Here is a 19,135-nt window from a genome sequence, read left to right on the forward strand (position 1 = left end):
TTGTGGTGTGCTGTCTTTTTTATTTCGTTCAGTTACTCACAGATTCACAAAATTCAGCAGTTGGTAGTGGGTCACCAAGTAATTCATTAGTGCAAATTCATTAACTGTGACATTTAGCCCTCCTTGTCTTTTAGGCAAGTGACACACACACTCTGGTGCCTGGCCTTTGACCTTCTTGGTTTGTTTTCTTAAACTTCATCCATTCTGACCAGCATAAGTGATAATTTACGTGGATTTGCACTTCAAATGAATTTAGTGCTATATAAAAATGGTTTTGCAAAAGATATTTGGTGGTGTATGAAAAACCCTCAAAGTGGTGGAAATTTCTGAAGCTCTTACAGAAAAGTTAATGTAAGACAGCAGTCTGTTCGGGCCCGCTGCACCACTGCTGTGACCAGAGCTCTGTACAGCTACAGCTCCAGGGTAAGCTGTGCATATTGAATACAAAGCCTTGAGACAATCCAATATGTAGAAAAATAAACTTTAGGCAGAATTCAGCTGCTGCATTGGAAAATTACATGAACAGATATAGCTGTTTTTTTCTGCATGTACACTTTTAACAGTGCAATATGATATGTTAACACAAGTGTGTTGAGTCATATTCTAAAATCATGTGTGTACAAAATTCTGTGTAATTTAAATGTAATGGAATTTACAGGTAATATTTAAAGCATATTACAAATGGTGATTTAAAACACATTTTTACTCTATAATAAGGAAGCACAGTTTGCTAAAAGTAGCATTTAATATAATTCACATGAATAAGGTGTTAAATTTTAGTATTTTTTTAAACATATCTTTGCAGTTCAGCAAATATATGCCAATAAAATGCCAATAAAACTAATTTTAAAATGTTTTTATATTATTGTGCACTTAGAACAAACTTGATCTACATAAAAGGATGACAGGTTTTAGATGTACTTTATTCAAATACATCTAAATTTCAGTTAAGAATTTTAGAGAAATGAGAGTATGTAATACTAAATAATATTTTTATCTGTGCAAAGCTTAAGTAACTTTCATTTTATTTGAGTTTACTAAATCCAGTATCTGAAACTGAACAAGAACACCGAAGCAGCAAAATTCACATTTCCTTTTGTATACCCTTATAGCTCAGTTTACATTAACATAACTACAAAGTTATAAAAAGGACATCACAGATTGAAAAGGGAAACAAAACAAAACAAAACCAAATAAAAAAAAAAAAAAAAGCCTGCAAGACACCAGACCAAGAAGAGAATGGGTAGTATTTTCTCTTTTATTATTTTTTCTTTGAAGATTACCTAACATCCTCGTGGTAATAACCCAAGGTACTATGTAAACAAATTTCAATGCTGCTCAAATGAATTAAAATACTCTGTTCAGCTCCTGCAGTCAGAACAGTGGCACCAATTCCTTTCAACATTAAATCACATTCATCTCATTGTACATGACTCCTGTGCAAGTAGTAAAGGCTTTATTCATGACCTTGGCTACATCAGTAGAGAGGGATATATCAGCTATTTATGTATTTAAAAAATTAAACTGACAGAAGAACAGATTCTGTCGTCTCAAATACCAGCAGCATCTTTCTACATATTTAGGATACATTTGGCCTAAGCCTTTAACACCTTTTAGAACAGCCATGCAGTAAAACAAACTTGGAGATGTTTCTTTAGAGAACACTGAGCAGTTTAAACATTTTTCTGAATGATAAAGCCAAGATAAAGCAAATCCAGGCCCTTTTAAATGGCTGCAACTTTTCATACACTTAAAGCTCTATAAAACTAGAGCCCATTAGTATATATATTTATATTTTTATATATATATATATTTTAAATAAGTCTCTTGTCTGCTTTCAAAATTTATGGAGGGGTTTTTCTGGTCTTTTGAAAGGGCAATAAATAAAAGTAGAAAAGGCTGAACTGTTTTGCATATATTTGTGGAAGAACAGAGAACAATTAAACTTTTAGAGTTCCAGAAAGATCACTGTACAGAACAAAAAGCTTATATACAATAAGGTGTGCAATTTTAGTTGGCTGGGCCTTTTATTATTCAAGATATCCTTTTTGACTAGAAGTCACTTCTACTCTTGTCCAAATCCCTCTGTTTCTTCAATGGCAAAGAGCAACTTCTCTTTTAGTTGTTCATAGCTTTTATATGGTGGCAAATCCAAACGATTAAAACTGAGCAGGAAAAAAACAGGATTTTGTTAAGTTTACTTAAATCCCATGCAGAACTCTACAGAACTCAATTGTTATAGTGGAAGTTATAAATGTTCTGATCTAACAATTAGAAAAAAAGAAATAACAATCAGCACAAACTCATTGCCTTGGCATTTCTACAAGAAAGAAAAACAGTCAAAGTTTCAGAGCAATATTTTAAGAAACAAAAGACTATTACCAGATGAAAAACCAGAATGGTGAAAGACTGTCCAAGATACAGGAAAATACAATACTTCAAAAAATATAATATAAAAACATGACACTTGCAATAATAATTGATTATAATAGTAATACATAGAAAAGGAAATTTTCAGCATGAAGTTTAATCCTAGTTTGATGCATCTCCAAATTTCAACAACAGCATGAAAAAGCTGAACTTTTCTCCTTCCTACACATGCTTGGATATAGGTGGGTGTTTTTTCCCTGTAAACTTTGCCCTAAAAGACTCCTGCCAAAACACTTCATTCCATGTCTTCCTCAAAATTATCCTAAACAAGGTATGTTTAACTCTTGCAAACATCACTCAAAACAAAATCCATTGGAGAAAATGTAAAATGAAGGATACCCTTAAGTAGTTTAAAAATATAAGGAACATTATTGTCACAGGTTGCCAAAGGAAACTGTGTCCATTTTGCACAGTCTATATAAAAAACTGATTTGTGTACCTGATGCACCAGTTCAGTATGTACAGGAATGCCAAGCCAATAATGGCCCATCTGAAGCCTGGTGGGAAAAAGTATCAGCATTCTTGGCTAAGCATCCTTTTGAAGGTTTCCTGTCATTTCTTTCATGCTACTTCTTCTTGTGACTATACATTTTATCTTCTATAATGTTACTTCATAATAACTCTACCAAACAACTATGTGCCTACTACTAACATGACTTGTTTAGTTATTTAATATTCTCTAAAAGAATTAGGAAAGCACCTTTCAGTTCTACACAAGGATTTCTCATATTTTTGATAGATCTGACACTGACAAACTGTTGAGCACAGTTGCAAAATTGTAGAAGAGGGCAACTGGGAAAGTTTTCAATACTGGTATGTGAGGGCAATCAAACGAAACTGAAGATGGAGATAGAGAATTGATCCAAATTACATTTCATTTGATTTGGCCAATGCAAGCCTGGAAGAGATAAACTAGTAAAGGTACAGAAAGTTATCACATAACAACTCACCAAGTGTGACTTCTTGGTAACCAGGTTTCCTTACCAACTTTTTCAATGCAGAATTTCTGAGGACCATTACTTCCTAAAAAACAAGATTTTGAAAAGTGTAATCTGTTCCTTTTAAGTACCATACAGGATATATATGTGAACACTACACAACTCAGGCACAGCAGAGTTCATTAATTACATGAACATGTTTCTCACAGAAACAAGCTAATTTCCAAATAGTTTATAAACATATTCAAGGGATTTATGATATAAAAAGCCCTTCTAGATCCAAGGTGATGAACATGAAGTTCCTCTTATCTATACACTTGCAACATGGTTCATTTGCAAATGAAACAGTGACAATATAAAACAGTTCTGGTCACCTTTTACTTACCCATAAGTTCAGCAAATCCACCCAGTGGTAATCTGCAAGTGCCAGTGACAAACTGCAGAAGTCGCATGCGAACCTCGTTGTCTGTTTCTTTTACAAACTAGGCACAGAAATTCAAATTAATTAATAAAAAGCTTTAACACAGCTGGACAAAACCAAAAACCTCATGAGATGGTTGAAAAAGTATAATTCCATTTAAAAAAACACCACCTTGTTTAGCACCTACTTGCATTTCCTTACTTTAGCAAAATGGGGTGGAGAGAAAAGAACAGTGATTTCAGATTATATGCACTGTAAGCCACTACAATATGAAGGCTGGGAACAGCAAATAAGAAGAATCCTTACCTATTATATTCTACACTAAAATATAAATCATGTCAATGTTTTGTATAAAGACTACTGTCATTGTTATTAAACACAGCACTGGTCTAGCCACAGACTGGGTATTTCAAGACTAAGAAAATCTTGCATATAAATGTTGGTACTTAAACTTCTGGTTTAGATTCTTTCAGTACCAAGCATCTTAAAAAGATTTATCATCAGATCTTATGATATAAATAAAATAGGAAATAAATGATTTGCACCACTTGCCCAGAGAAACTTAGTCAAAAGCATCTCTAAAATGGTGGTTTTTCAAAAGGCAGGAAGACCCTAGGTCTGACTTCTCTTTAGGAAAATTTGTAGAATAGTGCCGGAATAGTATTTGAGGGTTTTCCTCAGCCAACTCCATTAAAATGTGAGTGAAGATTAGCCAGTTAGTATGACAAATAATCATAAGTACTAAGTGACATTTTTAGATCACTGAATCAGAATGGTTTGGGTTGAAATGGACCTTATAGATCATCCAGTTTCAACCCCTCTGCCACAGCAGGCATACTTTCCCCTAGACCAGGTTGCTCAGAGCTCCATGCAGCCTGGCCTTGAGCACCTCCAGGGATGGGGCATCCATAGCTTTGCTGGAAAATCTATTTCAGTGCCTCACCACCTTCACAGCAAAGAACTTCCTCCTAATAACTAACCTAAAGCTACTATCTCTTTGAATCCACTTCCCCTTGTCCTGTCACTACATGCTCTAGTAAAAAGTCACTCTCCTCCTTTCTTGTAGGCTCCCTTCAGGTACTGGAAAATGAAATGTTCAGGTGTACTACATATAATAATATTCAGAAGGTAGATCACTAAGAATAAAATAAACCTCACTGAATAATCAGTAAGGACAAGATATAGAAGAAAATATTCATAAGCCAGCATCCAAATGTAATGCGTGAAACTGTCTGCCATTTCTCACCCCAAAGTATCCTCCCTAAAGACCAGTAATCCTCCCTTCCTTCTCTGAAAAGACAAAAGAAAGGAAGCTGTAAGAATCTTCATTTGGACAGCCCTCCACTACACATACCATTTGTGTTACAGATCAAAACAAAACCTACAGAAGTCAGAAATGTAAGTGATTAACATACCTGCCAGAACCATATGATCTGCTTGCTATTCCTCGTGTAATGACGATAAACAGTGTTCCTCTGCCAGTCTGCTAAATCTACTTCTTGCATACCACAGAGCATAACCTAGAAAAGACAACAATTTATTTACATTAAACACAAAAATTAAAGTGTATTTTCTATTTTGTATGAGACATGGTAACAAAAATGAAAGTTTCTGCTCTGAAAAAAGGACTGGTAATTTTTTAAATTTTATTACACAATTAGATTTTCCTTTATCCTAAGTTTACAGTTATCCAAAATTGTGTATGTATATAAGTGGTCTGAAAGACTGAATACCAGAGACTTGGTATCTTCCAACTAATATCTCAGTAATAAAAGCTACTACCTTTTTCATAAGAGCAATTTTTATATTAAGGAGTATGTTAGCCTTTCCATTAAATCTTCACCTCATATTCCAAAATGATGATGATTAATTTGCTGCTACTACTAATAAAGATAAAACATACTGAAAAGTGTAAGTCTGAAAATTGTTCATTACAAGAAGCTATGAAAGCTGAAAGTTCTAAAGGCAAAGCTTTCAACACTGAATAAGACTGAGCAAAGTCTTTTTTTTAGAAAAAAATCCTCCCCACTTAACTTAAGAAGGTTTCAGAAAACTGCTCATTAAATACAGGGAAAGTTGTCAAGTAACACAGAAATAAACGAGCACAGCACTACAGAGCCTTTTGTCCCTACTCCAGATGACAAACCCCAAGAGTAAACACAGGCCAGGCTGATTGTTAAGTAAACATGGAGCATGCAAGCAATCCCTGTTATCAGCCCTTGGGTTGTATACTGAGGATCTGCAAAGTTCCATTCCATGCCTTGTTGGTTCCTCCAAGCTTTAAATATAAGAACCCTAGAACCTGTCTTAGACATTACATTTGATCCTAAGCAATCACTATGAACTACAATCAACTTCTGTCATCTGTTACACAGTAATCCTACCCATCTACCCCAGAGGGAAAAGTCTGTGACTCACAGGTCCATCAGTGATCTCATATACTTTCACAGAAACTTTCAAAAATACATTTTAATGCTGAACATAAAAACACTGATTCAAGAACATTGATTCAATTTTTATCATGATTTAATCCTACTGCTCTTAATAAATTCTCCATGTTCCAGAAGCTATCAAATGCAGCATGGGCAGACGAGAGATTCAACCTGACCTATCCATTTAATCTCTCCATACACATTACCTTTGCAAAAGCTAAAAATGCTGAATAAAAAACCTCACCTCCAGTTCTTTTTCATCAAAATAATGTAGCCATTGTAGAGGAACTACTTCATTAAAACCATCAAGAAAAGCTTTGGTTTGTTCTCTGACTCCCCGAGAAAATCGCCACTCTGCCATTAGCCTGGGATAGAACAAAACCAAACATGAATTAAACATCAATTAGCATTCAACATGAAGAAGTTCAAACACATAGGAGTGTGTATGTGTTCCCATCAGGTAAGAATCCCTCAAGTTTCACTTCTTACACTGTTCAATTCCATTAACTGTAAGTAACCTACTATACTATATTAACACAAATCTTCACATTTAGATAATGTAAAGTAGCAAGAGGTAACTTAAGATTACCATTTGTGTTAAAAATAAATATTATTATTATTATTAACCTTAATTTATCTATATACTATAGAAACTATTTCTATGAGAAACTGAAGACCGCTAATTTAAGTGGAAACTTTATATACAGCACTGGACATACATTGTATCACAGAAAAGGGTCTGTGTGCATCTGCTTTTGAGATCACTGAATAGATCAGAAACAGAGGTTAAAAAAAGGGCAGTGATAAAATTAGGCAAAAAGCAAAAAAGAGTAGTAAAAAGAGTTTAAAAAAACAGTTGAAATCACAGCATGTTACACATTATTCTGAATTTCAGTTTCCACATTTGTAGCAAAGTTCTAAACTATTTTAGGATCGTCTGTCAAACAGACATCTTCCCTCTACCTGGATTTGTTACCTGAAGTTACTGAAAACAGGCTTGCTCATTTCAGTTTCACCTGTTCTCACTGTACATATAAGAGCATTCCAGGTTATCTCTCCACAAGGTCTCCTTTTGTACCAAGGAGTTGTATATCAATATAGCAACATGTACCAAGGTACTATTTCAATAACAGTCACAAGAATTACATAGTAACATGGGAAGAAAAAGCAAAACAAAACAAAACCAACAGAAACCAACGTGTCAAAAAAGACTAAGGCAACAGGAGAAACATGGAACATTTTTTTCAGCATCTACACCTTCCTACCTAATATAATCTTTGTTCTCCTTACCCAATATATTCTTCTTTGTTCTCCTCAGTTACCAAGATATTTGAACCTCCTGATTTCAGTTCATGTGAGGTTACCTTCCCTAAGAGCTCCATATCCACACAGAAGTACATTTCCAAGTTACACTCCTCAATGTTATTATCCCTGGATGAAAAGAAAAAAATATTGCAATTAATTCTACATAAACAAAAACAAATCCATAAAATATCAAACACACACACACAAGAAAATAAACTACAAACCTTATCCATATTAGGGAGTTGTAAAATTCAGTATCAATAGATTCCAGGTCTTTAATAGTAAGCTTTTTGCTCAGCATTCGTTTGTAGAAAGGCAGAGAAAAACCAGTGTCAATAAATTTCCCATGAAACAATGCCTGTTGAACAGAAAAATATGTTTTTATTGAACTACTGAATTAATAAAGTACTTCTGGACTTGAAGTCTTTTTTTTTTTCTTTCTCCTTCAAATAATGAAAAGCACCAAATAGCAGTAGCAGCTTTATAAAGCCATTATTTATAAAGAGCAAAACATTAAATTACATGGTAAGCAAAAAAATTGGACAAAATTTATCCAAGTATATGTTATTACAATTTAGAAATTCTTTGATTAAAAATAAGACTTCTCATAAAAGGACTTCATCCCTTCTTCCCTTCGTTATGTGAATAGGCATAATTGTCAAGTGTTACTTTATCCTACTTGATCAGAATATTTGATCCTACTTGAGTATTACTGCCATTTTTTACTACATACATACATCCAACAACATCATCATTTACAGAATGCTACTGCAGCTTGTAAGAAAGAGCTTTGGGAACCACATTTTTATAGGTGAGTAACAGAACTGAGGAATTAGGTTCTCCACAAAACTGAAAAAAAAACCCAAACCCAACATGGTCACACTTGTCTCACCACACATGCACACAGGGTGTAAGCTGAATAATAATAGTACTGAAGCACAGCATTACACACACACATACAGTGTTGTCTCTGCACTGACTCAGTGCATCTAAGAGCTCTCAGAGCACAACCATAACCATGAAAACCCTTTCTTCCCCTTAGCTTTATCAAGTACACTTTCTCCACTTAAATAGCTCTTTTAAAAAAACCATCCTAAACATAGGCCATATATGGCATTCATTGCTTCTCTTTCCTCTCAGATGAAATTCTGAGAGCAGAAGAGCAAATTAACAGCCCATTTCCTCCAGGCTCCATCTTTTTCCCCACCTAATTTCCCCCTTTTAGGCTTAGTCTATTATGCATTTCCTTCTGCTTAAGGAGACCTTAAAAAAGTTCTCTTAAAGGCCTATATTTATTTGTTTGTTTGTTCGTGCATCTATTTACTTTGAAACTATTTAATTCTTCTCATGGGAGGTTGACCTGGCAGAAATTCCACGTCAAGTGCAGCACCTGGGCATATGATTTTTCTGCTTTTGCAAAATTAAGCTCTTAAAATCACCTTATTTGAGGTGTATGATAATCTTACAGCAAAATATAAAAGTTACCACAGCCAACTTCATTTAACATGTTTTTATTATGAAGCAAGATGTGTATTCTTTATGTTTAATTCTGTTTCAGTTGAAAACAACTGTGGCTACTTCAGTACTTAACACTAAAAAACTCACTACTATTTTAGAACTGCAAGAAGAACAGAAACTGCCACTTCATTTCCCAGTTGCATTATTACCTAAGCTATCTTAAGCCACTAGAGGGTATCTCAGGAAGCACTGCAGAAAGTTCCATCCAGTATAAACCATGAATACTCAAACCTTGCAACAAACCAAATCAGGCAGCATTACATGGGTTTCTCTCTTGCCTCGCTTAGAGAATTTAAAATATAAACACATAAATACTTCAGGAAATAGAAGTTTGTCTTTTAATTACATTAATTACTTTAATTAAGTTCTCTACTATGATCTGTACTGTTATGAAATAGCTTTCATAAAGTTAGCATTTCTTACAGACAAGATCAAAAATCACCAGCAAAGAAACACTGGCTCTAGCACCTAACTGGCTTTATCACACCTTCCTGCTGAGCAGCCCTCTAACTTGCTGAGGACTCTAAAACAAAGAAAAAATGCGGCAGCCTATTGAAAGTGTAAACCAAATGAGGTAAATTTTCATGACAGCACAACAATTGTGAACTCTGCCATAAAACACTTGAATTCAGAGATGTTATTGTCATAGCTGAATATATTTCTTAAGAAGCATCTATAAGAAAAGCAGAACTAAGAAACCACCCAAACCTAATTTATTTTAAGTCTGAGAGTATTTTTTCATTTATGTTATGCTTGGCTTGAGTTTATTCTAATTTTGTACAAAAAACCTGAATAACATGAGGCAATATGAAAATGCTTTCTACTCTTTTTGATTTCACTATTCACCAGGTTGAGGGATGTTGCTGAGGACTACCTGTAGACATGATGATCATGTGGAAAGATGACTGCATACTACATGGAGGGTAAGAAATGTGACAGAACAGGAGTCAATACAGAAGACCAAATCAGTGATACCGAAGAAATGATACAACGTGCCTGATCAGCTTGTGGTTTAAGAGAAATTGGATGGCAGAGAATCAGCTCCCTGACAGCTTCTGCTCTCCTCAGTGTCTGACTTTTATATACATTTAAATTAAGGCCCAGTGTACTCTGCAAAACATTCTAACTCATTTTTTCAAATATCCTCAGGTATACCAGGTCCAACTGAGGAGCCTTTTTCACAAAATATTTAGTCCCATTTTTCAGAGCATCAGTATTCAGACAACCATTTGCATGAAGTACACACATCCAATTGATGAAAATAAAATATCATATCGAACGTCATACTAACTTTGATAACTCTCCAAGGAAACATGAGTGTGCAAGACACAACTCTCAGGGAATTGGCTCAATAAACTTATATGTCTTAATCTTCCATTTCTATGAGATTAATATAACCTTTAATAACTGTACAAACAAATACTGTTCAGAGTAAATGTATAGCTACAGCAAATACAAAACCTTAAAAATCTAACCTACCATGGCAATAAAGCGCCCAATGAAACAGAAATATGAAAGATGGTCAGGATTGATTGTTGATGCTGGATTTATCTGCAGGCAATAGTTGCTCTTGCCAGCATATTCAAATAGGCAGTACATAGGGTTCAGTACTTCATGGGAAAGCAAGAAAAACCATTCTCTAAGGAAAAAAAAACATGTATACACATAAAAACCATCAAATACAGATGTTTATCACCATTCCCATTAGGTAACCAGCAAAATGGTCACAATATATGCAAACTTTGAAAAATAATATAAACAGTGTTGTATTAGAATCACAGAATAATATATGGTATTATATATTTCTTAAATATAGAAAATTAATTATTAGACCAAATAATGTTAGAAAACCATGGTTTCCAAAGTTTAGAAATTATTAGAAGTTAAGATTTTCATCTTGAACACACCCTCACAGCACAGGTTTTAGCTGCCTATCAGTAACACTTTTTTCTTACACAATCCTTGCCTCAATCAGTACATAGCATTTACCCTGGTCATCCCTACTTTACTCTCTACAACTCACATCTTTACTCAAAAAAATCACAGATTATTCCATGCTTATTATAAACAACTTAGATAAAACAAAACAAAACAAACAAATTGAAACCTCAGCACACCTTATTTGCTTTTCCAGTCTGACAGCAAAAACACATACTGAGTTACTGTCGTTTAACAAATTACCATGCATTGGTTAAGCCTGCACGACATGAAAGTGTAAAAGTATCTTTTTGCTGAGGTAAAAGGAATACGTGTTTTTCACCACCTTAATTTTTTTCAACTCAGCTGATCTGAAATAATACCACAATCTGGTATTCAGCATTCAGATAGGTGATTTTGATAAGATTTCTTGTTTCTAATATTTGCATATAGTATTTGCAGAGACCTGAGAACAGTCATACATACTCAGGGGCTTATCAGGCAATAAATGTTTGGTACCAGGCCTAGGGGTAGCCCATAAAAACAGCTGAAAGTCTGTCCTATAATAACTGTAGGGACTGAATTCCATTCTGACTGCCTTTCAGCTGTCATAGCTAAAAGGCATCTCTTCTATCCTTGTATTTATTCAAGATCAAGGAATAGAAATGAGGTTTGCTGGCATGTTTCTCCTAACAGTGCCATGAAACTCAAGTCATGGATCATGAATCACTTCCATGATACAATATGATACACTTCCAACCCAAAGGCCAAGTAGAAAGAGTAAACAGAGAAAGGCAGCCAGGATCCAATAACCCTAACAGGGTTCCGTGTATCTTCCAGCAAGCACGAGAATGTTGTACAGCATTCTAGGCAAGTTTCATACTGAGACAATTACATTAACTAGACAGAGGCATCAAATTTAATAGACATTTAAATTAGAACAAGTCAGATAACAAGGGAGGAATAAACTAAATCAGCCATTAACAAGAAGTTGCAGAAGCAAGGAATTTTTCATACCAACAGCTTAAAACTTGCCACAGGACATAATGTCAGATTGGTCCTGCTACATGAAAGGTAAAAATCTGACAGGAACACTGAGTTTAGTCTGCTGAGAGACAGCTGATCTATATTTGTATTAATGCTGTATTTCATTAGTCAGTACATGAACATTTATTTAGTGTCACTTAAGAACTCTCAGCTCAAGTTACAATGAGATCCTGGCTGGTTCTCAGTTTCACATTAAAAATCTTGGGCAAGACTTAAATAACTATGAAACTATACTGGTTATATATTTTTTATTTATTCATTCTCTACTTTATTTGATTAACACGCTTCAGTTGAATTATTCTAACATCTTCTCTATGGAAAGATCTATGAACTGTTCTGGTTCCCATCCTAAATCTATGACCCTCTCAATAGGGACCCCAACAAAACAAAACACATGCAGAGCAAAAATTGAATTCCTTCCTGAAATCACTCCCTAAAAATCTATGTGATACTGTAATGAGAAGCAAAACACCACATACCCAAAAGAAGCTCAACCTTCAGAGGCAACCTTCCTCGCATATAAATACTATACATTTTCACTCAATTCAGTTTTAATGCAGGAAGCTACATAAAACCAGAACAAAACCAAACCAGAACATCTTCACATATTAAAAAAAAAAAAAACAAACCCAAAACAATGTAACAAGATAAATTCTATCACCTATGACCTTTTCCTATTCTCTGGATATACAGCAGTACTGAATTTTTTTTCCAAGTAGGAACATTTCATTGAAGTTACTGGCAGCAGTAGTCAGTGGCTCTATTCTCAGTGATCGAGAAATGAAATCTCGTCTATGGTTTTCCTGTTATCAGATTTTTCCCCTCGGAGTTCCACTTCAGATTCTAGAAAAACCCATAGTCCAGCTGTTTCACATTGCAGGGGAGCCAACATAGTCTGTCAGTTGTTCCTTCATGCCTGCACTACTCTGCTTTTGTTTATTTCCTTTCTGTTCTTTTCAGCCCCAATATGGTGTCCACTTGCCATTTTTCCAAATAAGCAGAACACTTTATTTTCCCACAGTTCCCACTCCTAGGAAAATTAAACTTTCTGATAGAAAGTTTTTGAAATAACTCAGACAAAGCAATTAATTTCATTCCAATTTAAACACCACTCTTTGTCAAAGAATTGAAAAACTGAGAGCATAGTTTTACCAATGTGAAGTTATAACCTGTGACAATAGCCAGTGCTGCCATCTCCTTAATACATTTAGGGGGGACTATAACGTACCTAGGGTCAGACTGCAAGAGAAATCAAGGCTAGAGTGCTATTAAAAAAAATAAAAACTATTTAAGAAAATTTCTTTTACCTTGCCAAGCCACCGTAATCCAATCCTTCTTCTCCTCTAAATATAACATATAATCTTCTCCTCAAATCATAGGGCTTTAATGCCATAATCTATTAAAAAATAAATTAATGTTATAAATTATGGATTGTTACCACATCATTCATTCAGATTTAATTTATGTTGATACAGAAATTGTATATATGTCAAATGTTACACAAATTTGAAAAGCGAGTAGACCATCTCAAGGAACAAGCAATCAATGAACTACACACAAAAATACCAACTTGGACTTAAAATCCCTTAGCAGCCGACTGCTAGCAAGTGGAAGGAATATCTGGAAAGTAATGCTTTATGGGTACCCTGTTCTTACATTCTTCCTAAGGCAGTCATTATTTAAGGAAAACAGGTGAAAAGGCACTTCATCTGATATATATGAATTTTGGTTTTATGGAAATCACTTAAAATAAATAACTAAATCCAGACTAAGTTCAATACACTTTCATTTATAATATACTTTTTCAACTTATAGAGAATTCCTGCCTAGAGGTCTTGTGGTGACAGCAGCAAGAATTTTCATCACTCATTGGCTACAGACTATAAGAGCTCAAGGACTGTAAGCTTCAATTACACAGATTTAATCTCTGAAGGACAAAGCAGTTTTAACTGGAGAAAAAAACATATAAGGTAAGGTATCTAAACACACACGGAAATCAGAAAAGCAAATCCAATGTGGCTGATGCCACAGTAGTTCAGCTATGGAACTCCACCACAGGAGGCTGTAGATGCACAAAGTTCACAAGAGGAGCACAGACAAGCTCATAGAAGAGAAATCCCTTGAGGATTACTAAAATACTCAGAAACCACTTCAAGCTCAAGAATAATTTCAATTGTATACAGCTGGAAAATGAAACATCATATGGTAAAAGTATTATATACAATACTTCTTAGAGTCTTCCCTAAGAAACCCCCACTAGCTAATACCAGAGGAAGATTACTGTGCCTGAAGGACCATTAGTCTGAAATAGCTATGGCCATTTTTGTTCCTCTGTTTTGTCTTGATAAACAAACACAATAATTTTTGCAGGCTTACTTGCTGGAAGGAATCCTCAAACAAAGTCTGTCTGGACACATTGATTTTCACATGACTTGGCAGTGCATTGGACTGTAATCATAAGGCAATAACATTAAAAGGTAGCACACACATTTGTAAAAACTCATAATTTCAATAAATAAATAATTAATAAATCAGTACCTGACACAAGTAACGGAAATGAGCAAGTTTCCACCGAAAGCTACGCTCATAAGCAATCTGTGGCCCTTTATTTCTGTAAGGAAACACATTGGAGATATATTAAGCATGCAGACATCAAATCAATGCTAAACAACAGCATGAAGATTTCAAAAATACACAAAAATTGTTATTGTAAGATATGATCAAAGATATGCCAGTCTTCCTTTCCACCATTCCTTGTCCTTTTTTATTTTTTTTTTCAAGTCAATTTACCAAATTTGATAGAAAGATAAAAGATCAAGAGGGCATCAAAACCCTATGAAATGTGGAAAAACTACAAGTCACAGAAAAGAGAGAAATCGAATTTATCATCTTCACTGAGAAAAAGACTGCTAAGTTAGGCTTTATAAATTCAGCTGCTTCTGGAACTATGAAGGACATTCTAGTGCAACATTCTACAGGCTTGGTGCTATCATCACTGTTTGACAGAAGTAAACCTTACCCATACAAAAGACATTAAGAAAGCCACTATAGGTTGGGTCAATACTTTTAATCAAAATATTTAAAAGAAGATTTGCATGTAAACTTTTTCAGAAGTATTTAGAACTACTCTGTTTAGACATTACTGTTGATAGAGTGTGTATCATTATAAGGAATACTCATAATTCCATTTGCTGTTATTATTAGTTATATTAGTTCATTACTCAAGCTAACCTCATTGCCCCTCTCTATTTATAAAATTATTACAATCTTGGTATTTCAAAAGCATATAAAAACTACTGAACATCAGAGCAGTACAGCAAAATGTGTCATAAAGTCACAAACAAAATTTTTAAATATATTAAACTTATAATATAAAAACTTGTTCATAATTTAGTGTGCAATTCCAGCTAAAAGTGTAGATCATTTTATAGTATGAGAAAACTTCACTATTTAATTATAAAAAGGTAAAACATTCAAAAATATATTTAATTTCTCACTTACACAGAAGATTTCCCAGTACGAGGATCATTGAAGGTGGTGGTTCTCGTATTGTGATCAACAAAGTATCTGACACCTTCTCTGGTATATCTGATTTCCCAGCCCTCTGGAAGAGGGTCCTCATTTTGTAAACTGCAAAAGAAATTGCAAGCAGTGCTTTTTCCCCCATATCATGACATAAAAGAATAAGGCAAGATCTTTTGAATCTGCACAGTCATTATACACACCTACCCTTGAGTTCGAGGGTCCTCCCACTGTGTTGTCTTTGTGTTATGATTTACAAAATACACCCTATCATTTGAATCCACTCTTCTTTCTAAGGGAAAAAAAGAAAAAAATCCACTATACAACAACTGCATTCCAAATTTCTGTAGCTGCCACTTCCTGAAATCCACAGCTAATTAACTTACCCCAGCCTGGTGGTAAAGGCCCAAGTGGATCATTTTCTGCTGACAACATCGAAGCCTATTTAAAAACAAGAGGACTTTCAGTTAGGCCAAATATTATTCATATTATTTTCTCAGTGTGTTCTAAGGTTATCACTAGTCCTGAAGACCATTCATTCTGCAAAAAAAAACCCATCATGCCAAGTTTAATCTGGTTTTGCAAAGAAACCTAGATTATATAATAATAAGATAGGCTTTCCACACTTGTTTTCAGTGCAATGTACCCTCCCTTTCCCTTCCTACAGCAAATCTGAGCGCTCATACAAAGAGGTGCAGTTCACACAAGTTTTGAGGAAGCATGGATCAGCAGATAAGCACTAAGGTCTTGCTTAAGAACACGTTTTATCATAATAAACATTTCCAAGCACAGTGACTACTGCCAGCATAGGGGGTTTTACTTCCTCTATACATGATAACTTCCCTGAATGTTTGGCTATTGTCATTTTTTTCTAAAATGCAGCTGCATCCATATGCGGATGGATAAAATTATACCAACATGCAGTAAGGTTAGAAGGGGGAAAAAAGGGATTACATTATTATGTAAACACATGCTAAGCTCCTAATATACTGTAACCTTGCAGAAGTCCTCAAGTAGCTCCCAAAAATACAAAGCATGGAAAAAACAAAAATAAAAGGCGGAAATCCCACAGACTACAGGATCCATGCTCTGATTTATAATTAAAAGCATCCAGCCCTAAAAATTTGTGGATGCTAACTTTTAGTATGCGTGAGTGCAGAATGGAATTTTGCTGGGTGTGTTTTCCAAAGAGTGTCTTAGGAACTAATACTGCTTCATATAGCATTTGCAATACAAAAATATCAGGAGCAAGTTCGGGCAAATACAGGAGCAAATCCAGGCAAAACAAATCTATGATATTTTTTCTCTGAAGGAGAAATAGATCAAGGATCAGAAGGAAATGCATTAGTTACACTCAAAATCAAGCTGTGTAGTTGCCCCAGCCACCAGCTACTACACGTGAACAAAGAATTTATTCATTATTTCAGCAGCAAATGCAGTTAGTCTTTTCTGCTTTAGGAGACCACACAATCACAATAATCCTCTAACCAAAGACTTCTCTGTGGTGACTGTAAAAGAATAGTGCATGAAAGGAAAAAGCTGTCTGCCAAGGAACTGAATGTTGGCACAGTTCAGATATTTCCGACCTTCTTAATGGGTCCGAGGATTTGTGTATGGCTGCTGGCTACACAGAGCTGTATATTTAACAGAACACAGTGAAAGACCAGGCAGATTCACTTCCAAAATTACTACAATAAATTAATCCAGGTAAAAATGAAAGTAATTCAAATAACCATATCCCATCTACTTTTCTGTCTTTACATAGTTTAGCTTTGACAACTCAAGGTAATCGAAACATTCTTTAACTGAAAGTATTAATCTACTTTTTCCCAAAAATAAAAGACAGTCTCACTCAAATTGCTACATAGGCAGAGTCCTGGTATGTTACCAGAGGATGAAAAGGTAGCTATAGTTTGACCTTAACTATTCTAGGAAAAAAGTATACATAAGCACACTAAAAAAAAAAAAAAAAAAAAAAAAAAAAAAAACCAAAAAAAACCACCACTCTTTCTTCAAAAAAAATTCAATTTTCCCCCTCAATAAACTGTGAGTTCTATCTGTGCAACAGATATAACAGTTAGAAAACAGAATTCTAAAGAGATGCAAACAGTTAAGTTTTCTTTTCCTTTAGGTATATTCTGTCTCACTAACAAATCCTCATTTATTGATTCTAAGGTGAGATGAGACATTTTAAGGAATGGGTCTGTGGTTTTCAGTAAGGGTTATCCTTTAAGGAAGGTAGTAATATAATTTAATTTTAAAAATATATTGTTCACTGAAGGATAAATCTAGTAAAAACAAAAAAATCTTGGCATCAGAAAAGTGAGAGTTTTCTCAGATGTATTATGCAACTGATCAAAGTCGTACACAAGCACAAAAAGTTGGCCAAGCAAGAGTTTTCAGCTCTATGTGCTTCAGCTGTGATTCTTGATTTTGCATTAGAAGTTACCAGTGTTTAAATATCTGAAGGAGAGTGCAAAAAGAATGGAACCAAGCTTCTCTCACTGGTTCACAGTAGCAAGACCAGAGGCAATACACTGAAACACAGGAGGCTCCCTCAAAACATCAGGAAACGCTTTCTACTGGGAAGGTGACCAAGTGCTGGCACAGGTTTCCCAGAGGGGTTGTGGAGTCTCCATCCTTGGAGATATTTACAAGACATTAGTCCTGGATGGCTCGCTCTAGGTGGCCTTTCCTAAGGAGGGACATTGGACCAAATAACCTTAAGAGGTCCCTTCTAGCCTTGACCATTCTACTTTTCTCTGATTGCATAAAACAAATTGAATTTGATACACAGCCCTGGGAAAGTTCAGAAAATTAGTGGTGATGCATGTTTCTGCTATTGCTAGTGACAAGATATAATGTCCAATTAAATTATGAGAGGCTGAGAATTTTTAAATGTAGTACTGCAGCATCCTTTACTTCAGAGAGGAGTATTTCAAATTTAAACTTAGATCTCACATGCAAGAGTCCTATTCCAATGAAGCTGTTTTAGACTTGTACTTCAAAAGTTTCATCTCTAAAACACTCCAGCTTTTCTGCATATCACTTACAAAGTTTCTGGGATCAGATCTTTTTTTTAAGAAGCCAAGCACAATTCTTGAAGTGTTTAGGGTGACAGTGACACACAGGCACCATCATTCTTAATTCTGAAGAAACAACTATTCTACTTATCCAGTCACAGATGGAAAAATCTGACCCGAAAAATATTCTCTATGAAGCTACTCATATTTTCTTCAGGCAGAAGTTAGCAACCATTTGAGAAAAATGGAAAACCATGTAGGAAATTCCAGAGCTGAACCAGAAGTATAACCTTCAAAGTAAAAGAACTGCCACTTGTATTAGTGAAGGAACTCTAATAACCTAAACAGTTTTTATGGCTATTTAATGCTCAAAATGACCCCTAACTGCATTTACATTCCTTTTCAGTTTAAGGGACAGTTTCAGTTGTACCTCTTACTACTGGCATTAAGAATGTTACGTAAAATGCAGCACAAAGCTGATGTCAGGAAACAAACTCAGAAGGGAGTACGTTCCGCCCAAAAGTACTTTCTGATTTTCATCCAATAAAAGGATGACTTCTAACTTTTTTCAAAATAATCAGA

The 19,135-nt window shown here is 34.9% G+C and overlaps 1 protein-coding gene across 3 annotated transcripts in view; it reads right to left on the reverse strand.

Moving 5' to 3' along the window:
• The window catches only part of WWP1 (WW domain containing E3 ubiquitin protein ligase 1), a 58,922-nt gene continuing 39,787 nt past the window's right edge, over positions 1-19,135 (reverse strand). For all 3 annotated transcript variants that reach the window (XM_063172853.1, XM_063172834.1, XM_063172843.1), the window contains exons 11-24: positions 15,917-15,971; positions 15,738-15,822; positions 15,510-15,638; positions 14,547-14,619; positions 14,385-14,456; positions 13,316-13,404; positions 10,524-10,683; positions 7,751-7,884; positions 7,512-7,652; positions 6,466-6,586; positions 5,205-5,309; positions 3,754-3,850; positions 3,381-3,453; positions 1-2,165 (exon numbers count right to left, since the gene is read on the reverse strand). In XM_063172853.1, coding sequence (XP_063028923.1) covers positions 2,066-2,165; positions 3,381-3,453; positions 3,754-3,850; positions 5,205-5,309; positions 6,466-6,586; positions 7,512-7,652; positions 7,751-7,884; positions 10,524-10,683; positions 13,316-13,404; positions 14,385-14,456; positions 14,547-14,619; positions 15,510-15,638; positions 15,738-15,822; positions 15,917-15,971 — 1,434 coding nt within the window. In that variant the 3' untranslated portion in view covers positions 1-2,065. The remainder of the gene's footprint in view (positions 2,166-3,380; positions 3,454-3,753; positions 3,851-5,204; positions 5,310-6,465; positions 6,587-7,511; positions 7,653-7,750; positions 7,885-10,523; positions 10,684-13,315; positions 13,405-14,384; positions 14,457-14,546; positions 14,620-15,509; positions 15,639-15,737; positions 15,823-15,916; positions 15,972-19,135) is intronic.

Source organism: Melospiza melodia, chromosome 1, assembly GCF_035770615.1.
Source record: "Melospiza melodia melodia isolate bMelMel2 chromosome 1, bMelMel2.pri, whole genome shotgun sequence".
NCBI classification, from domain to species: Eukaryota; Metazoa; Chordata; class Aves; order Passeriformes; family Passerellidae; genus Melospiza; species Melospiza melodia.